This window comes from Pan troglodytes, chromosome 20, assembly GCF_028858775.2.
Source record: "Pan troglodytes isolate AG18354 chromosome 20, NHGRI_mPanTro3-v2.0_pri, whole genome shotgun sequence".
In the NCBI taxonomy this organism is placed as follows: domain Eukaryota; kingdom Metazoa; phylum Chordata; class Mammalia; order Primates; family Hominidae; genus Pan; species Pan troglodytes.
In genome coordinates, this window is record NC_072418.2 from 44,151,432 (window position 1) to 44,173,301 (window position 21,870).

The following is a 21,870-nucleotide window of genomic DNA, read 5'->3' on the forward strand; positions in this document are numbered from 1 at the left end:
CCTGGGCAACATAGGGAGACCTCTGCCTCTACAAAAAATTTTTAAATTAGCCAGTTGTGATGGCACAGGCCTCTACTTCCAGCTACTCAGGAGGCTGAGGCGGGGGGATCGTTTGAGCCAGGGAGGTCAAGGTTGCAGTGAACAATGATCACACCACTGCACTCTAGCCTGGGGGACAGAGCAAGACCCTGTCTCAAAAGAAGAGAAAAAAACCTAGAACAATGGTTGCCCACAAGAGATGGAGCATGGTTGACTAGGAAGGAGTATGAAAGAGGGTTCTCTTTTCATTATTATTATTACTTTAGAGAAGGGGGTCTCTCTTTGTCACCCAGGCTGGAGTGCAGGGGTGTGTTCATAGCTCACTGTAGCCTGGAACTCATGGGTGCAAGTGATCTTCCACCTCAGCCCCTTGCGTAGCTGGGATTACAAGTGTGCACCACCGCACTTAGCTATTGTTTTTTTCTTTTTTTAGTAGAGACAGGGGTCTCGCAATGTTGCACAGCCTGGTCTCAAATTTCTGGCCTCTAGTGATCCTCCCACCTCAGCCTCCTATAGCTAGGATTGTAGGCACAAACCACCACGCCCAGCTCCAAGAGAACTTTCTTCGATGATGAAAATATTCTGTATCTTCACAGGGATTTCGATGCATTCAAAATTCAGCAAATGTTCACTTACCATGTGTGTATTTCATCACAGGTAAATTTTACCTAAAGAAATCATTAAGGGAAAACTCCATCTACACACCTTCAAAGGAACTATGACACAGTAAATAGAATCAAGTCCTCCAGTTGGCGATGGAATGGGATCTGGCACACCAGAAGGGGGCTCACCTAAGCCTGACATGGGACACTGTGTGGTTCTAGCAGGAAGGAAGGCTGCATGTACCATCCAGATGCCAGTGGGCAAGAGGACAGGATGATGGAGGATGCGCCCGCTCACTGCCCATTGCTGCCGTTCTCTCCGTGAGATAAGAAGCGGGTTCATCAACAAAGAGTGAGGTGAGTGAAGAGGGTTTTGGAGTCTGAGGAGGCAGGAACAAAAGGATAGGAATAGGGCGGGGGGAGTTCCAAGAGAGGACAATGAGAGGCGAGGCATTTTTCCACCATGGAGTGTGTTTCAGCTTTCTGCAATACCCCAGCGGATCGCAACTGGGTTGATTTTTTTCCTCCCAAGGGGACATTCAGTAGTATCTGGAGTCATGTTTGTTTGTAACAACTGGTAGGGAATGAGTGGGTGGGTTCTGTCATCTACTGAGTAGAAACCAAGGACACTGCTAAACATCCTACCACACACAGAATGCGGCCCCCACCACCCACGAAGGCCCAAGACATCAACAGCAGTGAGTTGAGAAATTGCAATACATCCCTTCCTTGTCCCAAGTTCCCTCTGTAGCAGGAGAGCAAGTCAGAATAACAGAACTCAAAGCCTCTTAAAACCCTCCTTCTCGGCCACACACGGTGGCTCATGCCTGTAATCCCCAGAGGCCCAGGTGGGAGGATCGCTTGAGCCCAGGAGTTGGGGACCAGACTGGGTGACATAGCATGCTAGATCTCATCTCTACTAAAAATTTTAAAAATTAGCCAGGTGTGGTGATGCGCGCCTGTAGTCCCAGCTACTTGGGAGGCTGAAGCAGGAGAATCCCTTAAGCCCAGGAGATCGAGGCTGCAATGAGCTATGATCACACCACTAAACTCCAGTCTGGGTGACAGAGTGAGACCCTGTGTCAAAACAAACTAACTAACTGCCCTTCCCATAAATCCCCGTTTCCCCAATCAGGTGGTCCCATTAGGCCCATGTTTTGTTTTGTTTTTTTCTTTTTTTTGAGTCAAAGTTTCACTCTTGTTGCCCAGGCTGGAGTGCAATGGTACAATCTCAGCTCACTGCAACCTCCACCTCCTGGGTTCAAGTGATTCTCCTGCCTCAGCCTCCTGAGTAGCTGGGATTATAGGCAAGCACCACCACGCCTGGCTAATATTTTTTGTATTTTTAGTAGAGACAGGGTTTTGCCATGTTGGTCAGGCTGTCTCAAACTCCTGACCTCAGGTGATCCACCCACCTCGGCCTCCCAAAGTGCTGGGATTACAGGCATGAGCCACCACGCCCAGCCTCGTTAGGCCCCTCTTAACCAAGTTCTAGGGTGAGGGATAAGTTGCTTACAGGGTTGGCGTGGATACAGCACTACACCCTCCCCTTAAAAGTAGGGAGTAGATGCCAAGGGAAACTAGAGCTATATAATCCCATCATCAAGCCTTCAGCCCTCTTCCAGGACCTGCCCCAACCGGCCTATCCAGGACTGAAACAACAGCATGGGCCCCACCTCCACCCCACCATATGCCTGGGACCTAGGGTGTCAAATTCCCCAGGACCTCCAAACACTTCCTCCTCTGCCCCTCTGAGAACAGCAATCCTGGTGCACACCCACGAACCTGTGGGGGTACTCACACCTCCACCTGGCCTCCCAGACCCTTGATTGCAGGGGCTCTCCACCCAGCCTAGCCCCTGGCACCAGAGCCCTGGCCCAGCTCCAGGTTTTGCATTCTGCCCTTGTGACCTGGCCAGGAGGTGGGTAACTAGGGCCAGTTTCTTCTTCTTCTTCTTTTTTTTTTTTTTTTTTTGAGACCGAGTCTCACCCTGTTGCCCAGGCTGGAGTGCAGTGGCATGTTCTTAGCTCATTGCAACCTCCACCTCCCGGGTTCAAGCGATTCTCCTGCCCCAGCCTCCCAAGTAGCTCAGACTACAGGCGTGAGCCACCACGCCTGGCTAATTTTTGTATTATTAGTAGAGACACGGTTTCACCATGTTGGCCAGGCTGGTCTCGAACTCCTGACCTCAGGTGATCCACCCACCTCGGCCTCCCAAAGTGCTGGGATTACAGGCATGAGCCACTGTGCCTGGCCTACTAGGGTGAGTTTCTAAGGCAGAAGCTGAGAGTAGACATGGCTAGTAGGGTGCTCAGGAGGGCAGGAGGAGGGCTGTTTATGAGCCAGTGGTAGGAGAGAGTGTCATTCTAGTCTGAGAGCCTTTTTCCCTGTGGCTTCCAGCTCTGCCCTTTTCTTAAACACTCCTTCAGCCTCAGCCTGGCTTCAGTCCCACCAAGTGCAGTCTGACTCGTGGAGACATGAGAGGTAGAGAGAGTGAGAGACCAGAGAGATCAGGAGACAGTGACTGAGAGGGACTTACAGGGAGATCAGGGAGAGAAGCAGAGAGAAGGAGAAAGCCCAGAGAGCATAAGAAATGAAGACCCAGAGACACCAAAGGAGGGAGAGACAGAGACACAGAGAGACAAAAAGATTCAGAGGCAGAGACTGTAGAGGCAGAAGCAAAGCAAGACACAGAGCATTTCAGAGACCCATGGCAAGAGACAGGGAACAGCAAGGAGAACTATGAAAAAATAGGCTTCCAGAGAAAGAGAAAACTCCAGCTCTGGAGAGAAAGGGACTTAGCCAGGGCCACTCGGCCCATCAGTGGCAGAAATGGACTTGAACCCAGAGAAAAAGAAACAAGTGCCCCAAATACCAAAGGAACCCAGCCCCCATCCCTGGCCCATCATTTTGCGACAGCCCCATGACTACCCCAAAACCAGGCCCAGGCTCCAACTGGCAAAGCAAAAAAAAAAAAAAGAAAAGAAAGAAAGAAAGCTTTGCCCCATCCCAGGAGGGCCCCCAGGCGCAGCCCCCTCCCACGGCACCTTTCCAGCTGGCTGTGAGCCCGAGGGCCGCAGGAAAGGTATGGCAAGATGATGGGAGGGATTTAAAGTTCACAGCGAGAACAAGAAAAGTGGGGTTAAGGAGGAGGGTGTGGGCAGAAACAACTTAAGAACAACCTCTGCCCCACCACCCCCCAAGCACACCCAGAGCTGCAGGCTCTAGCGCAGCCCAGCCAGTGTCTCCTTCAGCTCAGCAGGTAAAGGGCCCCGGTGAGGGAGGCAGAGAAGGAGGGGGTGTCTCCCAAGAGAGGGTGGGTCGCCAGCTCCAATCTCTGTCTCTGAGACTGGCTAGGAATCTTTTTTGCTGTTTCCTCTGAGAGCTCTCATGTCTCTGTTCTGAGCACTGGGATTTCTGTACTGGCGCTTCACCAAGCAGGTGGCATCTCTCTCTGCAATGCGACCCCGTGGTTGGCAACACTTGATTTTTTCCTGTCACTGTTTCTGCCTGTGCCCTTCCTCTCTGTCTCAGTCTCTTTCTCTCCCTCTCTCTCTCTTTTTTTTTTTTTTTTTTTGAGGCTGGAGTGCAGTGGTTCGATCTCAGCTCACTGCAACCTCCACCTCCTGGGTTCAAGCGATTCTCCTGCCTCAGCCTCCCGAGTAGCTGGGATTACAGGCGCCTAACACCACGCCTGACTAATTTTTGTGTTTTTAGTAGAGACAGGGTTTCACCATGTTGGTCAGGCTGGTCTCAAACTCCTGACCTCAAGTGATCCACCTGCCTCAGCCTCCCAAAGTGCTGGGATTACAGGCGTGAGCCACCGTGCCCGGCCTCAGTCTCTCTTGGTCTGCCCTTTGCAGCCTACCTGTCTCTTTGTGTGGCTCTAATATTCCCTGCCTCTCTTATTCTCTCTCTCTCTCTCTCCATCTCTGTCTATGTGACTCTGTCTTTGTGTATCTGTTTCTGTCTGTCATTCTCGTCTCCCTCAGTCTCTGTGTCTAGCTCTGTCTCTCCCTTTCTCTGTCCCTCTTACCCTTTTTCTCTCCATCCTTCCATGTCCGTCTCTGACTCTCAGTCAGTGTCCATCTCGCTGTCTCTCCACTCAATCTCCCTTGTCTTTCTCTAGCTCTGTGTCTGTCTAGTTCTGTCTCTTTCTTTCTCTAGTCTGTGTCAGTCTCTCTCTTTCTGTGATGTGCTCTCTGGCTCTCCCTATCTCTATGTTTGTCTGTCTCTGTCCCTGTGTGTCTTGATCTCTCTTTATCACTGTCTCTGTATGACAGTCTCTTGACAGACAGGTGATGATAGATAGATAATAGATAGATGATACACAGATGATAGATTATGAAGATAGTAGATAGATGATAGATATAGATAGATAATAGACAGATCAATGATAGATGATAGAAGAATAGATGATGGATAGACAGATGATAGATAGATAGATAGATGATAGATAGATGATGATAGATGTTAGATAATAGATGAGAAACAAAGAAAGAAAAAGAAAAAAGAAAGAAAGAAAAAGGAAAAAGAAAGAAAGAAAAAGAAAGAAAGGAAGGAAGGAAGGAAAGAAAGAAAGAATGATAGATGATAGATGGCTGATAGGTAGACAGACATCTGTAGATATGTAGATCGCTCACTGTTTTTCTGTCTCTCTCATTATCTTTATGCATATCTCTTGGCCTCTCTTAGTCTCTGTTCCTCTATCACTTGCCTCTCTCCATTTCTGTCTCTGTGTTTCTGTCTCCTTATCTGTCTGTATGTTGACTATCTCTGCCTCTTTCCTCCTTTCTCCCTCCCTTCCCCATCCCCTGGCCTCTCCCTGTCTCCTTCTCTCCATCTGCCTTCATTTCCAGGGCCTAGGGAAGGTAAGTCCCAGGGGAGATGGAAAGGAGGGATCTCACTCTCTCCTCAGCGATGTCCTCTCCCACTTTGCCCTCCACACGCCAGCAGCTGCCTTCACCATGGACAGCATAAGCACAGCCATCTTACTCCTGCTCCTGGCTCTCGTCTGTCTGCTCCTGACCCTAAGCTCAAGAGATAAAGGAAAGCTGCCTCCAGGACCCAGACCCCTCCCAATCCTGGGAAACCTGCTGCTGCTTCGCTCCCAAGACATGCTGACTTCTCTCACTAAGGTGCAAGGCCCTTAGCTTGGGTGATGGTGGAAGGATAAGGAGGAGGGGTCCCATGGCCACAGGCCCCCCTGTAACTTCTGTCTTCCTACCCCCAGCTGAGCAAGGAGTATGGCTCCATGTACACAGTGCACCTGGGACCCAGGCGGGTGGTGGTCCTCAGCGGGTACCAAGCTGTGAAGGAGGCCCTGGTGGACCAGGGAGAGGAGTTTAGTGGCCGCGGTGACTACCCTGCCTTTTTCAACTTTACCAAGGGCAATGGTAAGCCTCGTCCTTGTCTCCTCTGCTCTCGGCCTTTTCCATATTGAGGGAGGGGGTGAGGGTGAGAGACTGTCGTCTCAATCTTGTTGACACTCAGGGCTGCTGACATCACTGATGACACCAAATGCGATGCAGCGAGGCAGTGTTGGTCTATGGCAAATTCTGTCCCACCTTCCTCACCTCCAGATCCCACCACTTTCCTGAATTGTACTCTTGCACCACTCCTCATCTCCATCCAACCCCAACCCCATTGTCATCCCAATCCCTAGCTCTATCCCAACCGCATCATCAACTTTCCAACTCAGTCAAGTGGCCCCAGTTCCCACTGACCACCTCAACCCAATCCCAGTCCCCATCAACCTTTCCCCAGCGTTCACCACATCAGCCCCACCTTCATCCCTATCCACAACACTGACGGCATCTCAATCCAACCTTCATTCCCATTATGAACCCCATCCCAGTCCCCACGTTAAATTCTATTATCAACCCCATCCTAGTCCCTTTAGTCAAACTGAATTTTTTTTTTTTTTTTAATCTGAGACGAGTCTTGCTCTGTCACCCAGGCCGGAGTGAAGTGGCACAATCTCGGCCCACTGCAACCTCTGCCTCCCAGGCTCATGCGATTCTCCTGCCTCAGCCTCCTGAGTAGCTGGGACTACAGGTGCACACTACCACACCTGGTTAATGTTTTGTATTTTTAGTAGAGATGGGGTTTTGCCATGTTGGTCAGGCTGGTCTCAAACTCCTAACCTCAGGTGATCCACCCACCTCGGCATCCCAACGTGCTGGGATTACAGGCACGAGCCACTGCTCCTGGCCCAAACTAAATTCTGCTGCTACTTTCCCCCAATCCCAGCCCCATCTCCTAACCCAATTGCCTATTGAAATTTCCAGTTCTCAGTTCTTGCTTTCAATCTTAAACTCACTACCATCACCAAAACAACCCCATCACATATCTACCCAACCCCAAGTTCAAGCTCAGTCCCAATCTATCAATCTTCCTCATCCTACCCAACTCCAACCCCATCACCAGCTTCAAATACAATTTATCATCAATCTTATAACCCCCTTCATTCCCCATTGTCATTCCCAACCTAACCCAAACTCAACTCCATCCTCAGCCATCCAGCAATTCATATCATTCACTTAAAACCTCATCTATGTCAATATCTTGTCCCTCTAAGGCTTGGAATCACCCTAGTCCTGTGGTCTTCAAACTTTATTTATTTATTTATTTATTTTTGAGATGGAGTCTCGTTCTGTTGCCCAGGCTGGAAAGCAATGGCGCAATCTCAGCTCACTGCAATCTCCACCTCCCAGGTTCATGCCATTCTCCTGCCTCAGCCTCCTGAGTAGCTGGGACTACAGGCACCCGCCACCACGCCCAGCTAATTTTTGTATTTTTAGTAGAGACTGGGTTTCACCATGTTGGCCAGGCTGGTCTTGAATGCCTGACCTCCTGATCCAGTAGCCTCAGACTCCCAAAGTGCTGGGATTACAGGTGTGAGCCATTGCACCCAGCCCCAAACTTTATTTCAAAGACAAATCTCTGTTCAAAGGAAGCTATGTGACAAGACCCAATAAATGATGGAAGGAAGGAGGGACCAACAGAAGGAAGGAGGAAGAACGGAAAAAGGAAAGAAGGAAGGAAAGGAAGGAGGGAGGGAGGGAAAGAATGAAGGAAGGAAGGAAGGATGGAAGGAAGCCATCATGATTGGAAAGGGGATCCTGGAGACCTGCGTCCTGGACTATTCTCTCCTCACCTCCAAAGAATGTCTAGGGCTCTCCCTGGCTCCTGCATTAGATGGGTCCCAGCTGCCCCAGGATTTGAAATCAGAGAGCTCTGGTACAATATTACAATATTGTGTATTAGGTACACGTTCCCTCCTTCATGCTCCCTTCCCTGGCTTGATCTGATGACCTTACCTGTCCAGGTACACCAGATGCAAGGAGGAGGAGACAGGACACTTGAGAAAGTCACCTTGCTACTTTTGCACAGAAAACATCTGGATGGGTACATCGTTTGTTACCAAAAATAGCCACCATCTAGTTATTCAATACACAGCACAGAGGGTAACAGCAGGGTTCTGCCACTCACTAGCTGTGTACCCTTGGGCCAGAGGCCTCCCTTCTCTTCCTCTTAGTTTGCTACCATGAGAAAACTATAATAGCATTAACTCCATGTTATGAGGAGTCAATGAGACAATGCATAAAAATGCAGGCAATACACTATAGTCTTTTTTCTCTTCTTCTTTAGTATCTAGTTCTCTGCTAGGTCCAGAGGAACCAGAGATAAACACATCTGAGACTTTATCCTATAGTAGGCCTCAGTCCAGTGGAAGACACAGGCATCACCAACCAGAATGTGCCATCCCAGAGTGGTCCAGGCTGGGATGGGGGAAGCCTGGGGAGCTATGGAAACCCTAGAGAAACACTTGGCCCAGCCTAGAAGGGAGGAGGAGCCAGAGAAGGCTTCCTGGAAGAGGGGACCTCTAAGCTGAAACCTAAAGAATGAAGATGAGTATTCAGGAGAAGGCAAGGGGTGAAAGTGCTCTGGGAAAGACCAGCCTGTGCAAAGATTCTGGGTCCAGGAAGAGAAGAGACGGGGTCTGTTTTGTTCCTGGATGAATTCCCAGTGTCCTGGTGCTTATTTTTCTTGCCTATCTCTCTTATTCATGCATTTAATAATCAATAAGCAGGCCAGGCACGATGGCTCACACCTGTAATCCCAGCACTTTGGGAGGCCGAGGTGAGTGGATCTCCTGAGGTCAGGAGTTTGGTACCAGCCTGGCCAACATGGTGAAACCTCATCTCTATTAAAAATACAAAAATTAGGCCAGGCGCGGTGGCTCATGCCTGTAATCCCAGCACTGTGGGAGGCCAAGACGGGTGGATCACGAGGTCAGGAGATCGAGACCATCCTTGCCAACATGGTGAAACCACGTCTCTACTAAAAATACCAAAATTAGCCGGGCGTGGTGGCACATGCCTGTAATCCCAGCTACTGGGGAGGCTGAGGCAGAAGAATTGCTTGAACCCGGGAGGCGGAGGTTGCAGTAAGCTGAGATTGTGCCACTGCACTCCAGCCTGGTGACAGAGCAAGACTCCGTCTCTCTCTCTCTCTCTCTCTCTCTCTCTCTATATATATATATATATATACACACACACATATATATTAGGTGGGCATGGTGGTGCACACCTGTAATCCCAGCTAGTCAGGAGGCTGAGGCAGGAGAATCACCTGAACCCGGGAGGCGGAGGGTGCAGCAAGCTGAGATGGTGTGTCACTGCACTCCAGCCTGGGTAACAGAGCGAGACTCTGTCGCCAAAAATAATAATCATCATCAATAACTAATCACCAGCACCTCCTGTGTGACACCCTCTGCACTGGACAATGCTAAGGACACAGTGGTGACCAAGACAGGCACCCACTCTGCCTTCACAGTTCTGTGAAGGAGACAGCCCCATCACCAGACAGTAACAGCCCAGAGTGATCAGGTTCTTAATGGGGAAACAGAGGCAGAGTGATAGGACGGTCGCGAGGGAAGCCCACGGTCCTATGGAAGCTTGAAGGAGACCCCTAAGCTGGAGGGTCCAGAAGGGCTTACTGGAAGGAGCCAGGGAGATTCCAAACTCTGTCCCTCTCCCAGCAAATACCATGAAAGGGGACCTGGGTTGGCAGTGGCCTCAGGATGAGTTCCCGGTTAAGCTGGCCCCCTCCTCTTCTCCCCAGGCATCGCCTTCTCCAATGGGGATCGATGGAAGATCCTGAGACGGTTCTCTATCCAGATTCTACGGAATTTCGGGATGGGGAAGAGAAGCATTGAGGAGCGAATCCTAGAGGAGGGCAGCTTCCTGCTGGCGGAGCTGCGGAAAACTGAAGGTCAGGAATTTTTTTTTTTTTTTTTTTTTCTTAACAGGCTGGATGGCACGATCTTGGCTCACTGCAGCCTTGACCTCCTGGGCTCAAACCATCCTCCCACCTCAACCTCCCGAATAGCTGGTATTTCAGGTGTGCTCCACCACACCCAGCTTATTTTTAAATTTTTTGTAGAGACAGGGTCTCACTATGTTGCCCAGGCCAGTCTCAAACTCCTGTGTGCAAATGATCCTCTTGCCTCTGCCTCCCAAAGTGCTGGAGCTACAGGCATACACCACCATGTCTGGCCAGGCCTTTGAATCCAGTTCATCCTTATAATTCACATCCATTCTACTTTTTTTTTTTTTTTTTTTTGAGACAGAGTCTTGCTCTGTCGCCCAGGCTGGAGTGCAATGGTGTGATCTCAGCTCATTGCAACCTCCGCCTCCTGAGTTCAAGCGATTCTGCTTGCTGACTGCTCTGTCGCCCAGGCTGGGTTGCTGTGTACTAGCGTGTGTTGTGTGGCAGGATTATGTAGCGGTATGCTGGCATTATGTGTTGGTGTGTGGTTACCGTGTCTTGGGATGTTTCCAGGCTGGCTGTTAGGTCACTGCGTGTCGTGTGTTGGCATGTACTGTGATCGTATTTGCTGGGTGTTCTGTTGCCCTGTGTTGTTGTGTTCCGTGATGCCTGATGATTGCCTTGTGCTATGTCGCGTGCTGTGTGTTGTGTTGCCAAGAATAGCCGGTTCTGTGGTTGGGCGTTGTTGCTGTCGATGTGCTGCAGGAAGTTGTGGGTTCGGTGCTGTCTGTGGCATTGACAGATGCTTTTGGGGTGTTGTTAAGCAGCATGTTGTGACCATGTGCCCGTGTTTGCACCGTAAGACACGTTGCCATGGTTGAGTCGGATGTTGTGCAAATTAATGGTGTTGCTGCATGAGGTCTGGTGTGCTGCACATCACGTCTTCCTGATCCATTGCACTCCTTACCCTCAGGCGAGCCCTTTGACCCCACGTTTGTGCTGAGTCGCTCAGTGTCCAACATTATCTGTTCCGTGCTCTTCGGCAGCCGCTTCGACTACGATGATGAGCGTCTGCTCACCATTATCCGCCTTATCAATGACAACTTCCAAATCATGAGCAGCCCCTGGGGCGAGGTCAGCCAACTGAGTCCAGCAGGGACGGGGTGTGGAGTCCGCAGGATCTAGGAATGCAGAGGAAACAGTGGGCGGGGAAAGGGCTGTGAATGGCCCACCCAGGGCCCGCCCCCTCCCGTCTGACCCCACCCAGAGTTACACGGCCACGCCCACTCCCCTCCACTGAGCATTTCTGGCTGCCATTGCCTCCTTCCCACTCCCCCTCAGCCCCAACCCCCACCCCGGACCTGGCTGCCCTTGGAGACCCTGTCCCTGCCTACCTAATCCACACTGACCCCATTCGCCCCTGAACACCCTTCGTCCTCCTCCAAAACCCTCCCACTCTGTCTGGCCCCCAGTTGTACAACATCTTCCCGAGCCTCCTGAACTGGGTGCCCGGGCCGCACCAACGCATCTTCCAGAACTTCAAGTGCCTGAGAGACCTCATCGCCCACAGCGTCCACGACCACCAGGCCTCACTAGACCCCAGATCTCCCCGGGACTTCATAGACTGCTTCCTCACCAAGATGGCAGAGGTAATCCCTACCTGGAAATCCCACCTCTAGTCTGACCTGAAATTCTCCTGCTGCCCCTGCCTCAAACCCACAGGGACCCCAGATGGGGCAGGGTTGGGGGACCTTCTCCCTGGAGAAGCTGAAGCATCTGGCCCAGCTGGGCTGGAGCCAGGAGCCACTGGCAGCCACCGCCAACTTACAGCTCATTAAGAAGTCATCAAAGGAGGTGGGGCAGGGCGGAGGGGGCAGTTGCTCAGGCTTGTAAACCCAGCACTTTGGGAGGCCGAGGCAGGAGGATCACTTGAGTCCAGGAGTTCGAGACCAGCCTGGACAATATAGTAAGACCCAGTCTCTACAACACATACATACACACGTACATACACACACACATACATACATACACACATACATACATACACACATACATACATACATCATACATACATACACACATACACACATAAAACGTATTTTTTTTAAAAAAAAGAAGTCATTCAAACTCTATCCAAGAAGTTAATTGTAGGCCCTGCAGCTGAGATTTTCCCTGCCCTGCCCTTCTCCGTTCCCCGGCTCTCCCAGGGAAAGAAAGTTAAACCCAGCTGGGACTGAATGGGCCCCCAGCAGCAGTTGTACTGGTCTAGAGTGAAGGGGTCTCCATCCCTGGCTCACATCCCCACCCCTCTACCACGGCAGAAGAAGGAGGACCCGCTGAGCCACTTCCACATGGATACCCTGCTGATGACCACACATAACCTGCTCTTTGGCGGCACCGAGACGGTGGGCACCACGCTGCGCCACGCCTTCCTGGCACTCATGAAGTACCCGAAAGTTCAAGGTGAGGCCCACCCACACAGCAGCGTGGAGGTGCCCATGTGTTCCAGCCTCACCCCAGAGCAGGGAGCCATGGCCCCGCCTCCAGTCCCGCCTCCCAGGTCTGATATAGCCTCCTGCTGGCACCAGGATTCCACAGCCAAACCCACAAACCCACACGGAGGCTGATCCCACCACATGGCCCATGAGGTCCACGCAGCCTGCCCGAATCCCGACCCAGATCCCACCCGCTTAATTGTTGGGTTTTTTGTCTTTGTTTTGTTTTTTGGAGACGGAGTCTCGCTCTGTCACCCAGGCTGGAGTGCAGTGGTGTGATCTCGATCCACTCACTGCAACCTCCCCCTCCCAAGTTCAAGGGATTCTCCTGCCTCAGCCTCCCAAGTAGCTGAGATTACAGCCTCCCAAGTAGCTGGGATTACACCACCACATCCAGCTAATTTTTCTATTTTTAGTAGACACAGGGTTTCACCAAGTTGGCCAGGCTGGTCTCAAACTCCTGGCCTCAAGTGATCCACCTGCCTCAGCCTCCCAAAGTGCTGGGATTACAGGCGTGAGCCACTACACCCAGCTCTGCTTAGTTTTTTGTTTGTTTTTGAGACAGACTCACTCTGTCGCCCAGGCTGGAGCACAGTGCCGTAATTACAGCTCACTGCAGCCCCTTGGGCTCAAGCAATCTCCCCACCTCCGCCTTATCAATAGCTGGGAGTACAGGCGTGCACCACCACACTCAATACACTCAGCTAATTTTTTATTTTTTGTAGAGACAGGGTCTCGCTGTGTTGCCCTGGCTGGTCCCCAAATCCTGGGCTCAAGCAATCCTCTCACCTTGGCCTCCCAAAGTGCTGGGGTTACAGGTGTGAGCCACCGCTCCTGCCTCCACCCGCTTAGTCTTGCTTTGTGCCGACTGCGTCAACCACCACATGCGTCCACCTCCGGCTTCAGAGCCCTGCCCTGGAGCCCCAGCCATGTGCCTGCCAGGGAACCCTACCTCTCCCATGCAGCCTGGCCCACACACACAGCTCTGTCTGCTGCTCCACCTCCCCAAGCTCCATCTCTGGGTGTATCCCCTGCTCTGCCCCTGATCTCCAGCCCTCCCACACAGTCCACCCACTCGACCTACCGTCCAGCCAGTAGAGCCCCAAAACTGCTCCTGAAATCCCATCAGGTCCTGGATTCCAGGCCTCCCTGAAGCCCTGCCCACACAACCCAACACTCAGGCCCTTGCACAAGCCAAGCTTTCACCCTCACTGACCCACTTCCTCCCAGACCCTGGCTAATTCTTTTTCTTTCCTTTTTTTTTTTTTTGAGACGGAATCTTGCTCTGTCGTCCAGGCTGGAGTGCAGTGGCCTGATACCAGCTCACTGCAACCTCCTCCTCCTGGGTTCAAGTGATTCTCCTGCCTCAGCCTCCCAAGCAGCTGGGACCACAGGTGTGCGCCACCAAGCCCAGCTAATTTTTCTATTTTGTTGTGGAGATTGGGTTTCACCATGTTGCCCAGATGGTCTCAAACTCCTGGGCTCAAGCGATCTGTCCGCCTGGGCCTCCCAAGTGCTGGGATTACAGGCGTGAGCCACCGCGCCCGGCCAGCTCTAGCTAATTCTCACGTGCGCCCCAGCAGTGGCGCCCCGCGCTGGGAGACTTTGACTAGACGCCTCCCCACACACGCACACACCTCTTCTCAGCCTGGTTGCCCTGTCGCGCCCGCAGATACCCTCGACCCCGCTTCCCCCTTCCCCTCCAGCCCGCGTGCAGGAGGAGATCGACCTCGTGGTGGGACGCGCGCGGCTGCCGGCGCTGAAGGACCGCGCGGCCATGCCTTACACAGACGCGGTGATCCACGAGGTGCAGCGCTTTGCAGACATCATCCCCATGAACTTGCCGCACCGCGTCACTAGGGACACGGCCTTTCGCGGCTTCCTGATACCCAAGGTGCGCTAGGCCTGGCAAACGACATCAGGCAACCTAAGAGGAGGCATCGCAGGCTCTTGCACTGGCAAGGAGTATCCCAGGCACTAGCCATGAACACCCCAGGCCTTAGCAACTGGCATCCCAAGCCCTAGCTACAGACATCTCAGACCCTTAAATCCAGAAGCTCAGGCCTTTGCCAGGACCCCATCTCATATCATACTGGACTAGACCCCTTCACCATGACAAATCCCCTTCCTAGAACCCCTCCCTGGAAGCCCTGGGGTCTGGAACTTCATCTGGAGGATCCCCTGGGCCTAAACGCTATTCTCAGAGACCCCTCCTTTTTCCCAGAAACCCCACATCTGTTCCCACAAAGGTTGGGGGTTTCCCACATCCCTGCCAAAGTCCCCAATAATACAGCATATAGCACCCATCACTTGGAATCCTAGACACCCACACATATTTCCTTGGCCCCCGATTGTGTCCAATACCCACCCCTTATCAAGTCCCCAGGACACCCAGCCCAATACAATGGAAAGGAGTTTGGGAGCCTCCCAGCCCTCCTACACTGCTAAGTCCACCTCCTCACCCACACAGGGCACCGATGTCATCACCCTCCTTAACACCGTCCACTACGACCCCAGCCAGTTCCTGACGCCCCAGGAGTTCAACCCCGAGCATTTTTTGGATGCCAATCAGTCCTTCAAGAAGAGCCCAGCCTTCATGCCCTTCTCAGCTGGTGAGGGCAGGAATCAGAGTCTTTCTGGCCCAATTTCTACCTACATTCCTCATCCTAATTCCACTTGCCAAATCCTCTCACTCCTTCCTTCCACCCATTCTCAGCTTTGGATGCACAGAGACATTCATTCCTCCTCTCAACTCTGCTCCTATAGGCAAGTAGTGACTAAAATCCTCGTGAAGCAAGGTGGGGAGGTTGATTAAAAATTTAACTTGGGGCTGGGCATGGTGACTCACACCTGTAATCCCAGCACTTTGGGAGGCTGAGGTGGGTGGATCGCCTGAGGTGAGGAGTTCGAGACCAGCCTGACCAATATGGTGAAACCTTGTCTCTACTTAAAATACAAAAATTAGCTGGGTGTGGTGGCGGGTGCATGTAGTCCCCGCTACTCTGGAGGCTGAGACAGGAAAATTGCTTGAACCCAGGAGGCGGAGGTTGCAGTGAGCCGAGATTGCACCATTGTACTCCAGCCTGGGCGACAGAGAGAGACTCTGTCTCAAAAAAAATAATGATAATAATTTAACAGCCAGGGGCGGTTGCTCACACCTGTAATCCCAGCACTTTGGGAGATCTAGGCGGGCAGATTACCTGAAGTCAGGAGTTCAAGGTTAGCCTGACCAACATGGTGAAACCCTGTCTCTACTAAATATACAAAATTAGCCAGGAATGGTGGCACATGCTTGTAATCCCAGCTACTCTGGAGTCTGAGGCAGGAGAATCACTTGAACCCGGGAGGTGGAGGTTGCAGTGAGCCAAGATCACGTCATTGCACTCCAGCCTGGGCAACAAGAGCAAAACTCCATCTCAAAAAATGAATAAATAATAATTATGATAATTATTATTTAACTTGGGCCAGGCACATTGGCTCACACCTGTAATCCCAGCACTTTGGGAGGCTGAGGCGGGAGGATCGCTTGAGGCCAGGAGTTCAAGACCAGCCTGGACAACATGGCAAGGCCCTTTCTCTACTGAAAATGTTAAAATTACCTAGATGTGGTGTGGTGTGCATCTGCGGTCCCAGCTACTTGGGAGGCTGAGGTGGGATGATCACTTGAGCTCAGGAGTTTGAGGTTACAGTGAGTATGATCATGACACTGCACTCCAGTCTGGGCAACAGAGCGAGATCCTTTCTCTAAAATAAAAAATACTGACTAGCCAAAAATAAAAAATATATAAAAATTTTAAAAGAAAAAAAAATAATTGAACTTGGGAGTGGTCATTGTCTACGTCTCCACTGGGTGGCGCAGTTTAGGTGGTTCTAGGGATGGTTTTTTTTGTTTCGTTTTGTTTTGTTTTTTGGCTTTCCTCTTTACCCTGCTGAAAAATACTTCCCTCTTTACTCAGTAGCAGGAAAAGGAAAAACAACTGGCATAATAGCAGGTAACTTACCATATTGCCTACTGTGCGTCAAGTGCTGCCTCTACAAGAGCCCAGCTAAGAGCTTATGTTTTCCTCTGGGAATGTGTGGCCCAGATTCCAGCAGGGTTTGCATCCCATCTGTCACCCCCTAGCTGTGTTGCCTTGGGTATGTTACTCCACTTCTCTGTGCCTCAATGTCCACATCTATAAAATGGAGATAATACTAAGGCCTGCCTCTTGGAGTTGTTAGAATTAATTGTGATGTAATGCTCAGAGTAGTGCATGGCCCATGGTAAGCTACTTACAGCCTCACTGCTTTCCCTGTGTTTACCATTCACAGCAGCCTCATGAGGCACTATTACTATCCTTCCTTTTATTTTTCTTTCTGAGACAGGGTCTTGCTGTCACCCAGGCTAGAGGGCAGTGGCACGATCATGGCTCACTGCAGCCTGGACCTCCTGGGCTCAAGTGATCCCCTCGCCTCAGCCTCCCAAGCAGCTGGGACTGCAGGCATGTGCCACTTTGCACATTTAAAAAATTTTTTATAGAGATGGGATCTTGCTGTGTTGCCCAGGCTGCTCTCAAACTCCTGGGCTCAAGGGATCCTCTTCCCTCGGCCTCCAAAAGTGCTGGGATTACAGGCCTAAGCCAGCACGCCCAGCCTTCATATCCCCATTTTAAATACCCAGAAAGTGTGGTTTGTCCAGGATCACAAAACTAGTAGTGACAGGGCCAGGATTCGAACCCAAGCAGCCCAGGTCATTCCACTTCACAGTTTAAAGCATCTTTCCCAGATCTTTACATGGGTGAATCTGTGATGTCCCCAGCTGCTGTCTTCCTTTCCTCTTATGTTTTCCTCTGGGAATGTGGGGTTGCAGCCTCTAACCTCATTTTATCTCACCGCCGCTCCCCATCCTGCCACCCCTGCAGGGCGCCGTCTGTGCCTGGGAGAGTCGCTGGCGCGCATGGAGCTCTTTCTGTACCTCACCGCCATCCTGCAGAGCTTTTCGCTGCAGCCGCTGGGTGCGCCCGAGGACATCGACCTGACCCCGCTCAGCTCAGGTCTCGGCAATTTGCCGGGGCCTTTCCAGCTGTGCCTGCGCCCGCGCTAACGCCCCGGCCCTTCCAGATTCGCCTGTGAGCGATGAGGCCCACCCATGTGGGTTGCTACGTCCCCTTCTTGGTCCACGGTCTGCCCCCATCCCTCTGGCAGTCACGCTGTCTTCCCTGCATGCTGTGCCTGCCGCGTGCCCTTCCCCCATCCCTCCAATCTGTACCCCGTCTGCAGGGCAGAGGCAGATGTGGCATGTCTTTTTGTACCCACAGAGCTTGTTCTATGGCACGCCCTTTTCTGGGCTTTTTGTATCATTTCTTAGTACATTTGTAATAGATTCAAACCAGTCTTGGCTGAATTAAAGTGAGGATGACAGTCATTTAGGATGGGGAGAAGGGAGCTGGCTGCAGAGATGGAGACACTGGCTAGTTTTGCCCTCACCTTTAGGGTGGCTAGGGTGGGACAAATTGTATCCTGGAGACAGGCTTGAAGGTAAAGGCTGAGAGGACCTGAAGCCAGAGAGGCAGAGAAACCAAGACAGAGAAAAAGGCAGCAGGACCAGGCGAAGTGGCTCACACCTGTAATCCCAGCACTTTGGGAGGCTGAGGTGGGAGGATCGCTTGAACCCAGGAGTTTGAGACCGGCCTGGGCAACAGAGTGAGGCCTGACTCTACAAAAAGTCAAAAAGTGGGGCAGGAGGATTGCTTGAGCCTGGGAGGTTGAGGCTGCAATGGGGTGTCATTGCGCCACTGCATTCCTGCCTGGGAGACGGGAGTGAGACCCTGTCAGAAGAAGAAGAAAGAAAAAAGAAGAAGGAGAGGGAGAGGGAGAGGGAGAAGGGGGAGGAGGGAGAGGAGAGGAAGAAGAAGAAGAAGAGGAGGAGAAGGAAGAAGGAGACAACAGCGAGATATCAGAGAGAATATGCAAGAGATGAAGGGCACTGCAGAGAGATGGAAGCAGGGGAAAGTGAGGCTAAGGAACAAGCACTGACACTAAATGACACTCCCTATTTGCACACTGTTCTGAATGCCTCATTAAGTCTCCCTATGAGGCAAAGCCATGTTTTTTGCTTTGGTTTGATTTGGGAGGTTTTTTTCTTTTTTTTTTTTTTTTTCGAGACAGACTCACTCTGTTGCCCAGGCTGGAGTGCAGTGGCGCGATCTTGGCTCACTGAAACCTCTGCCTCCCTGGTTCAAGTGATTCTCCTGCCTCAGCCTCCTGAGTAGCTGGAACTACAGGCGCATGCCACCATGCCCAGCTAATTTTTGTATTTTTAGTAGAGCTGGGGTTTCACCATGTTAGCCAGGATGGTCTCGAACTCCTGACCTCACGTGATCTGCTTGCCTCGGCCTCCCAAAGTGCTGGGATTACAAGTGTGAGCCACCGTGCCCCACCCACAGGGTTGTTTTGAAGACTTAGTGAGGACATGTGTGTCCTAGACCTGGCACACAAGAGTTGGTCAAATACATTTACTGCTCCCCATCCTTCTAATAAACCAAATGCAGCTCTGGGATGTCGGGGGGAGGCACAGGGATAGCTGAGCAAGGAGAGGATCCTGGGGCTCCAGGGGCAGGTGGGGGACTCAGATGCTCAGATCTGATATGGAGCCCCATGACTGTGAACCCCACTGAGGTTTTGGGTTCTTTAATACAATAGTTAACCCTTCCTTGACTATTACACCCAGGAGCCATCCTAGCCTAGCCCTTGGACTCTATCTGGTGCCAGAATGGGCCAGGGCTTGGATATCTCAAAATATCAGCTGATAACAGGTCAGTAAATATTCTGAGAAAATGAAAAATGGACAACCTGAACCCCAAGCCTTGCTTCCACCTGAACGCTGACCCCAGACCTCGGTCACATTCTGAGACCAGATCCTGGTCACTCAGTGAGCACTGGACCTGGACCACCCATCCAAGCTACTGACTCCACGCTGATCCTGGCCACAGCCTGAGCCATGAAAGGCACCTCAGGGAGGAGGAACAGCAAGAGGAAAGGGCAGGAGGCTTGGAACTGTGTTGTGTTTGGTTAGAGGTAACAAGAGAAAAAATTTAGCCCAGAGGGTCCATCGGGGAAAATTTTGGGACATGGACCATGAGAGGTCCTTTGGATTCTTAGAAAAATCTCTGAATGTCCCACCGAGGAGTTTTGACTTTTTCCTAGGGCCTTTGGAGCCATGGGAGATTTAAAGTAGGGGAAGTCACAATCAAATTTGTGCTGTAGAAAAATCACTCTGAAACCAGACACGGTGGCTAATGCCTGTAATCCCAGCCTGGGTGACATAGCGAGACCACGTCTCTACAAAAAATAAGAAAATTAGCTAGGGGTGGTAGCATGAGCCTGTAGCCCCGGCTACTCAGGAGACTAAGGCAGGAGGATCGCTTGAGCCCAGGAGTTCGAAGCTGTAGTGAGCTGTGATTGCACCACTGCACTCCAGCCTGATTGACAGAGCGAGACCCTGTCAAAGAAAAAAGAAAGAAAGGAAAAGGAAGGAAGGAAGGAAGGAAGGGAGGGAGGGAGGGAGGGAGGGACAGAGGGAATCTCTGGACCTTGAGGGGAATCCACAGAACTGGACCTGCTGACAGAAGTTGGCTAAGTTACCAATGGCTCGTGGGAACAAGGATATCTATCAGGGCATCTACAGGAAAACAGCCTGAAAAATGTCCATATTAATTAAGGTAAAGGCCAGGTTGTTGTAACCAACAGATCCCAAAATGCAGTCATTCAAATAAAATACAAGTTTCTTTCTTTCTTTTGTGTCCCTCTTGAAGTAGACAGTTAGTCCAGCACTGCAAGGTGGTTCCCCTCCTTGTGGTCAATCATGGACCCAGATTCCTTCAAACTCATTGCTCTGCTATAGTTCAGTGGTTCTCAAAGTGCAGCCTCCAGACCTGCAGCATCAGCATCACCTTGGAACTTTTTTTTTTTTTTTTTTAGACAGACAGGGTCTTGCTCTGTCACCCAGGCTGGAATGCAGTTATGTGGTATCAGCTCACTCCAGCCTCCAACCTCCTGCACCCAAGCAATCCTACTGCCTTAGCCTCCCAAGTAGCCAGGACTATAGGCATACACCACACACCCAGCTATCTGAAACTTGTTAAAAACTCAAATTCTTAAACCCCACCCCAGACCTACTGAATCAGAAACCCAAAACCTGTGTTTTAACAAGGCCTGCAGGCAATTCTGAGGCATGTTCTCAGCAGAGCATCACTACCCTACAGTATTATCATGATCTTCATGGTCAAAGAGCAGGTTTTGTACGGCTTTTTTTTCCCCCCTTTTTTCTTTTCTTTTTTTTTTTTTTTTTTTGAGATGCAATTTCACTCTTGTTGCCCAGGCTGGAGTGCAATGGCACAATCTCAGCTCACTGCAACCTTCACCTCCCAGGTTCAAGCAATTCTCGTCTCAGCCTCCGGAGTAGCTGGGATTACAGGCATGCACCACCACACCCGGCTAGGTTGTATTTTTAGTAGAGATGGGGTTTCTCCATGTTGGTCAGGCTGGTCTCAAACTCCTGACCTCAGGTGATCCTCCTGCCTCGGCCTCCCAAAGTGCTGGGATTACAGGCATGAGCCACCAAGTCTGGCCCCCTTTTTTCTTTTCTTTCCTTTTCTTTCTTTCTTTTTTTTTTTTTTTTTTTTTGAGATGGAATCTCACTCTGTCACCCAGGCTGGAGTGCAGTGGCATGATCTCGGCTCACTGCAACGTCCACCTCCCCAATACAAGTAATTCTCCTGCCTCAGCCTCCCGAGTAGCTGGGATTACAGGTGCACACCACCACGCCCAGCTAATCTTTGCATTTTTCGTAGAAATGGGGTTTCGCCATGTTGGCCAGGCTGGTCTTGAACTCCTGACCTCAGATGATCCACACACCTCGGCCTCCCAAAGTGCTGGGATTACAGGCGTGAGCCACTGCACCTGGCTGGTTTTCTACTTCTTGAGTCATCCACTCCAGTACAGAAGATGGAAGGGATGGAAGACCTCTGGCTGTTCAAAGACCTCGGACCCAGAAGAAACTTGAATTTTGGGCACACAACATGGGTTACGAGGGTGAGGGAGTCCAGTCTAGCATAATGGTGAGTAAGATGGGTCCTGGAGACAGGCTACCTTATTTTAAATCCCAAATGTGTGACTTTCCACAAGTAACATCTCCTTGAGCCTCAGTTCCCTCTTCCATAACAGGGGAATCATGACAGTATTATCTGTCTCATGGTGTTGCTATGAGAATTCATGGTGTTATGTCCCTGACACGTAACAAGTCCTCAAGTATTAGTTTAATATTAGTCTTAACATTTTAAGGTTGATAGGAGTGTCTTTTTGTGCCAAGCCTTGCGTTAAAGGATTTTCTACAGTATCACATTGAATCCTCATGGTGTATCCATCATGATTGCTGTATGTTATACAGAGATAGGTTTTGTTAAAATACTCATTTTATA

At 51.0% G+C, this 21,870-nt stretch overlaps 1 protein-coding gene across 1 annotated transcript; it reads left to right on the forward strand.

The window, feature by feature from the left end:
• The first annotated feature begins 5,363 nt into the window (after positions 1 to 5,363).
• LOC738883 (cytochrome P450 2F5) lies at positions 5,364 to 18,139 on the forward strand. Its single transcript, XM_016936041.2, has 9 exons — positions 5,364 to 5,779; positions 5,875 to 6,037; positions 9,771 to 9,920; positions 10,891 to 11,051; positions 11,390 to 11,566; positions 12,239 to 12,380; positions 14,119 to 14,306; positions 14,883 to 15,024; positions 17,314 to 18,139. Exons 1-9 carry the CDS (start codon positions 5,405 to 5,407, stop codon positions 17,493 to 17,495), a joined length of 1,680 nt encoding a protein of 559 aa, XP_016791530.2. The 5' UTR covers positions 5,364 to 5,404; the 3' UTR covers positions 17,496 to 18,139.
• The last annotated feature ends 3,731 nt before the right edge of the window (positions 18,140 to 21,870 follow it).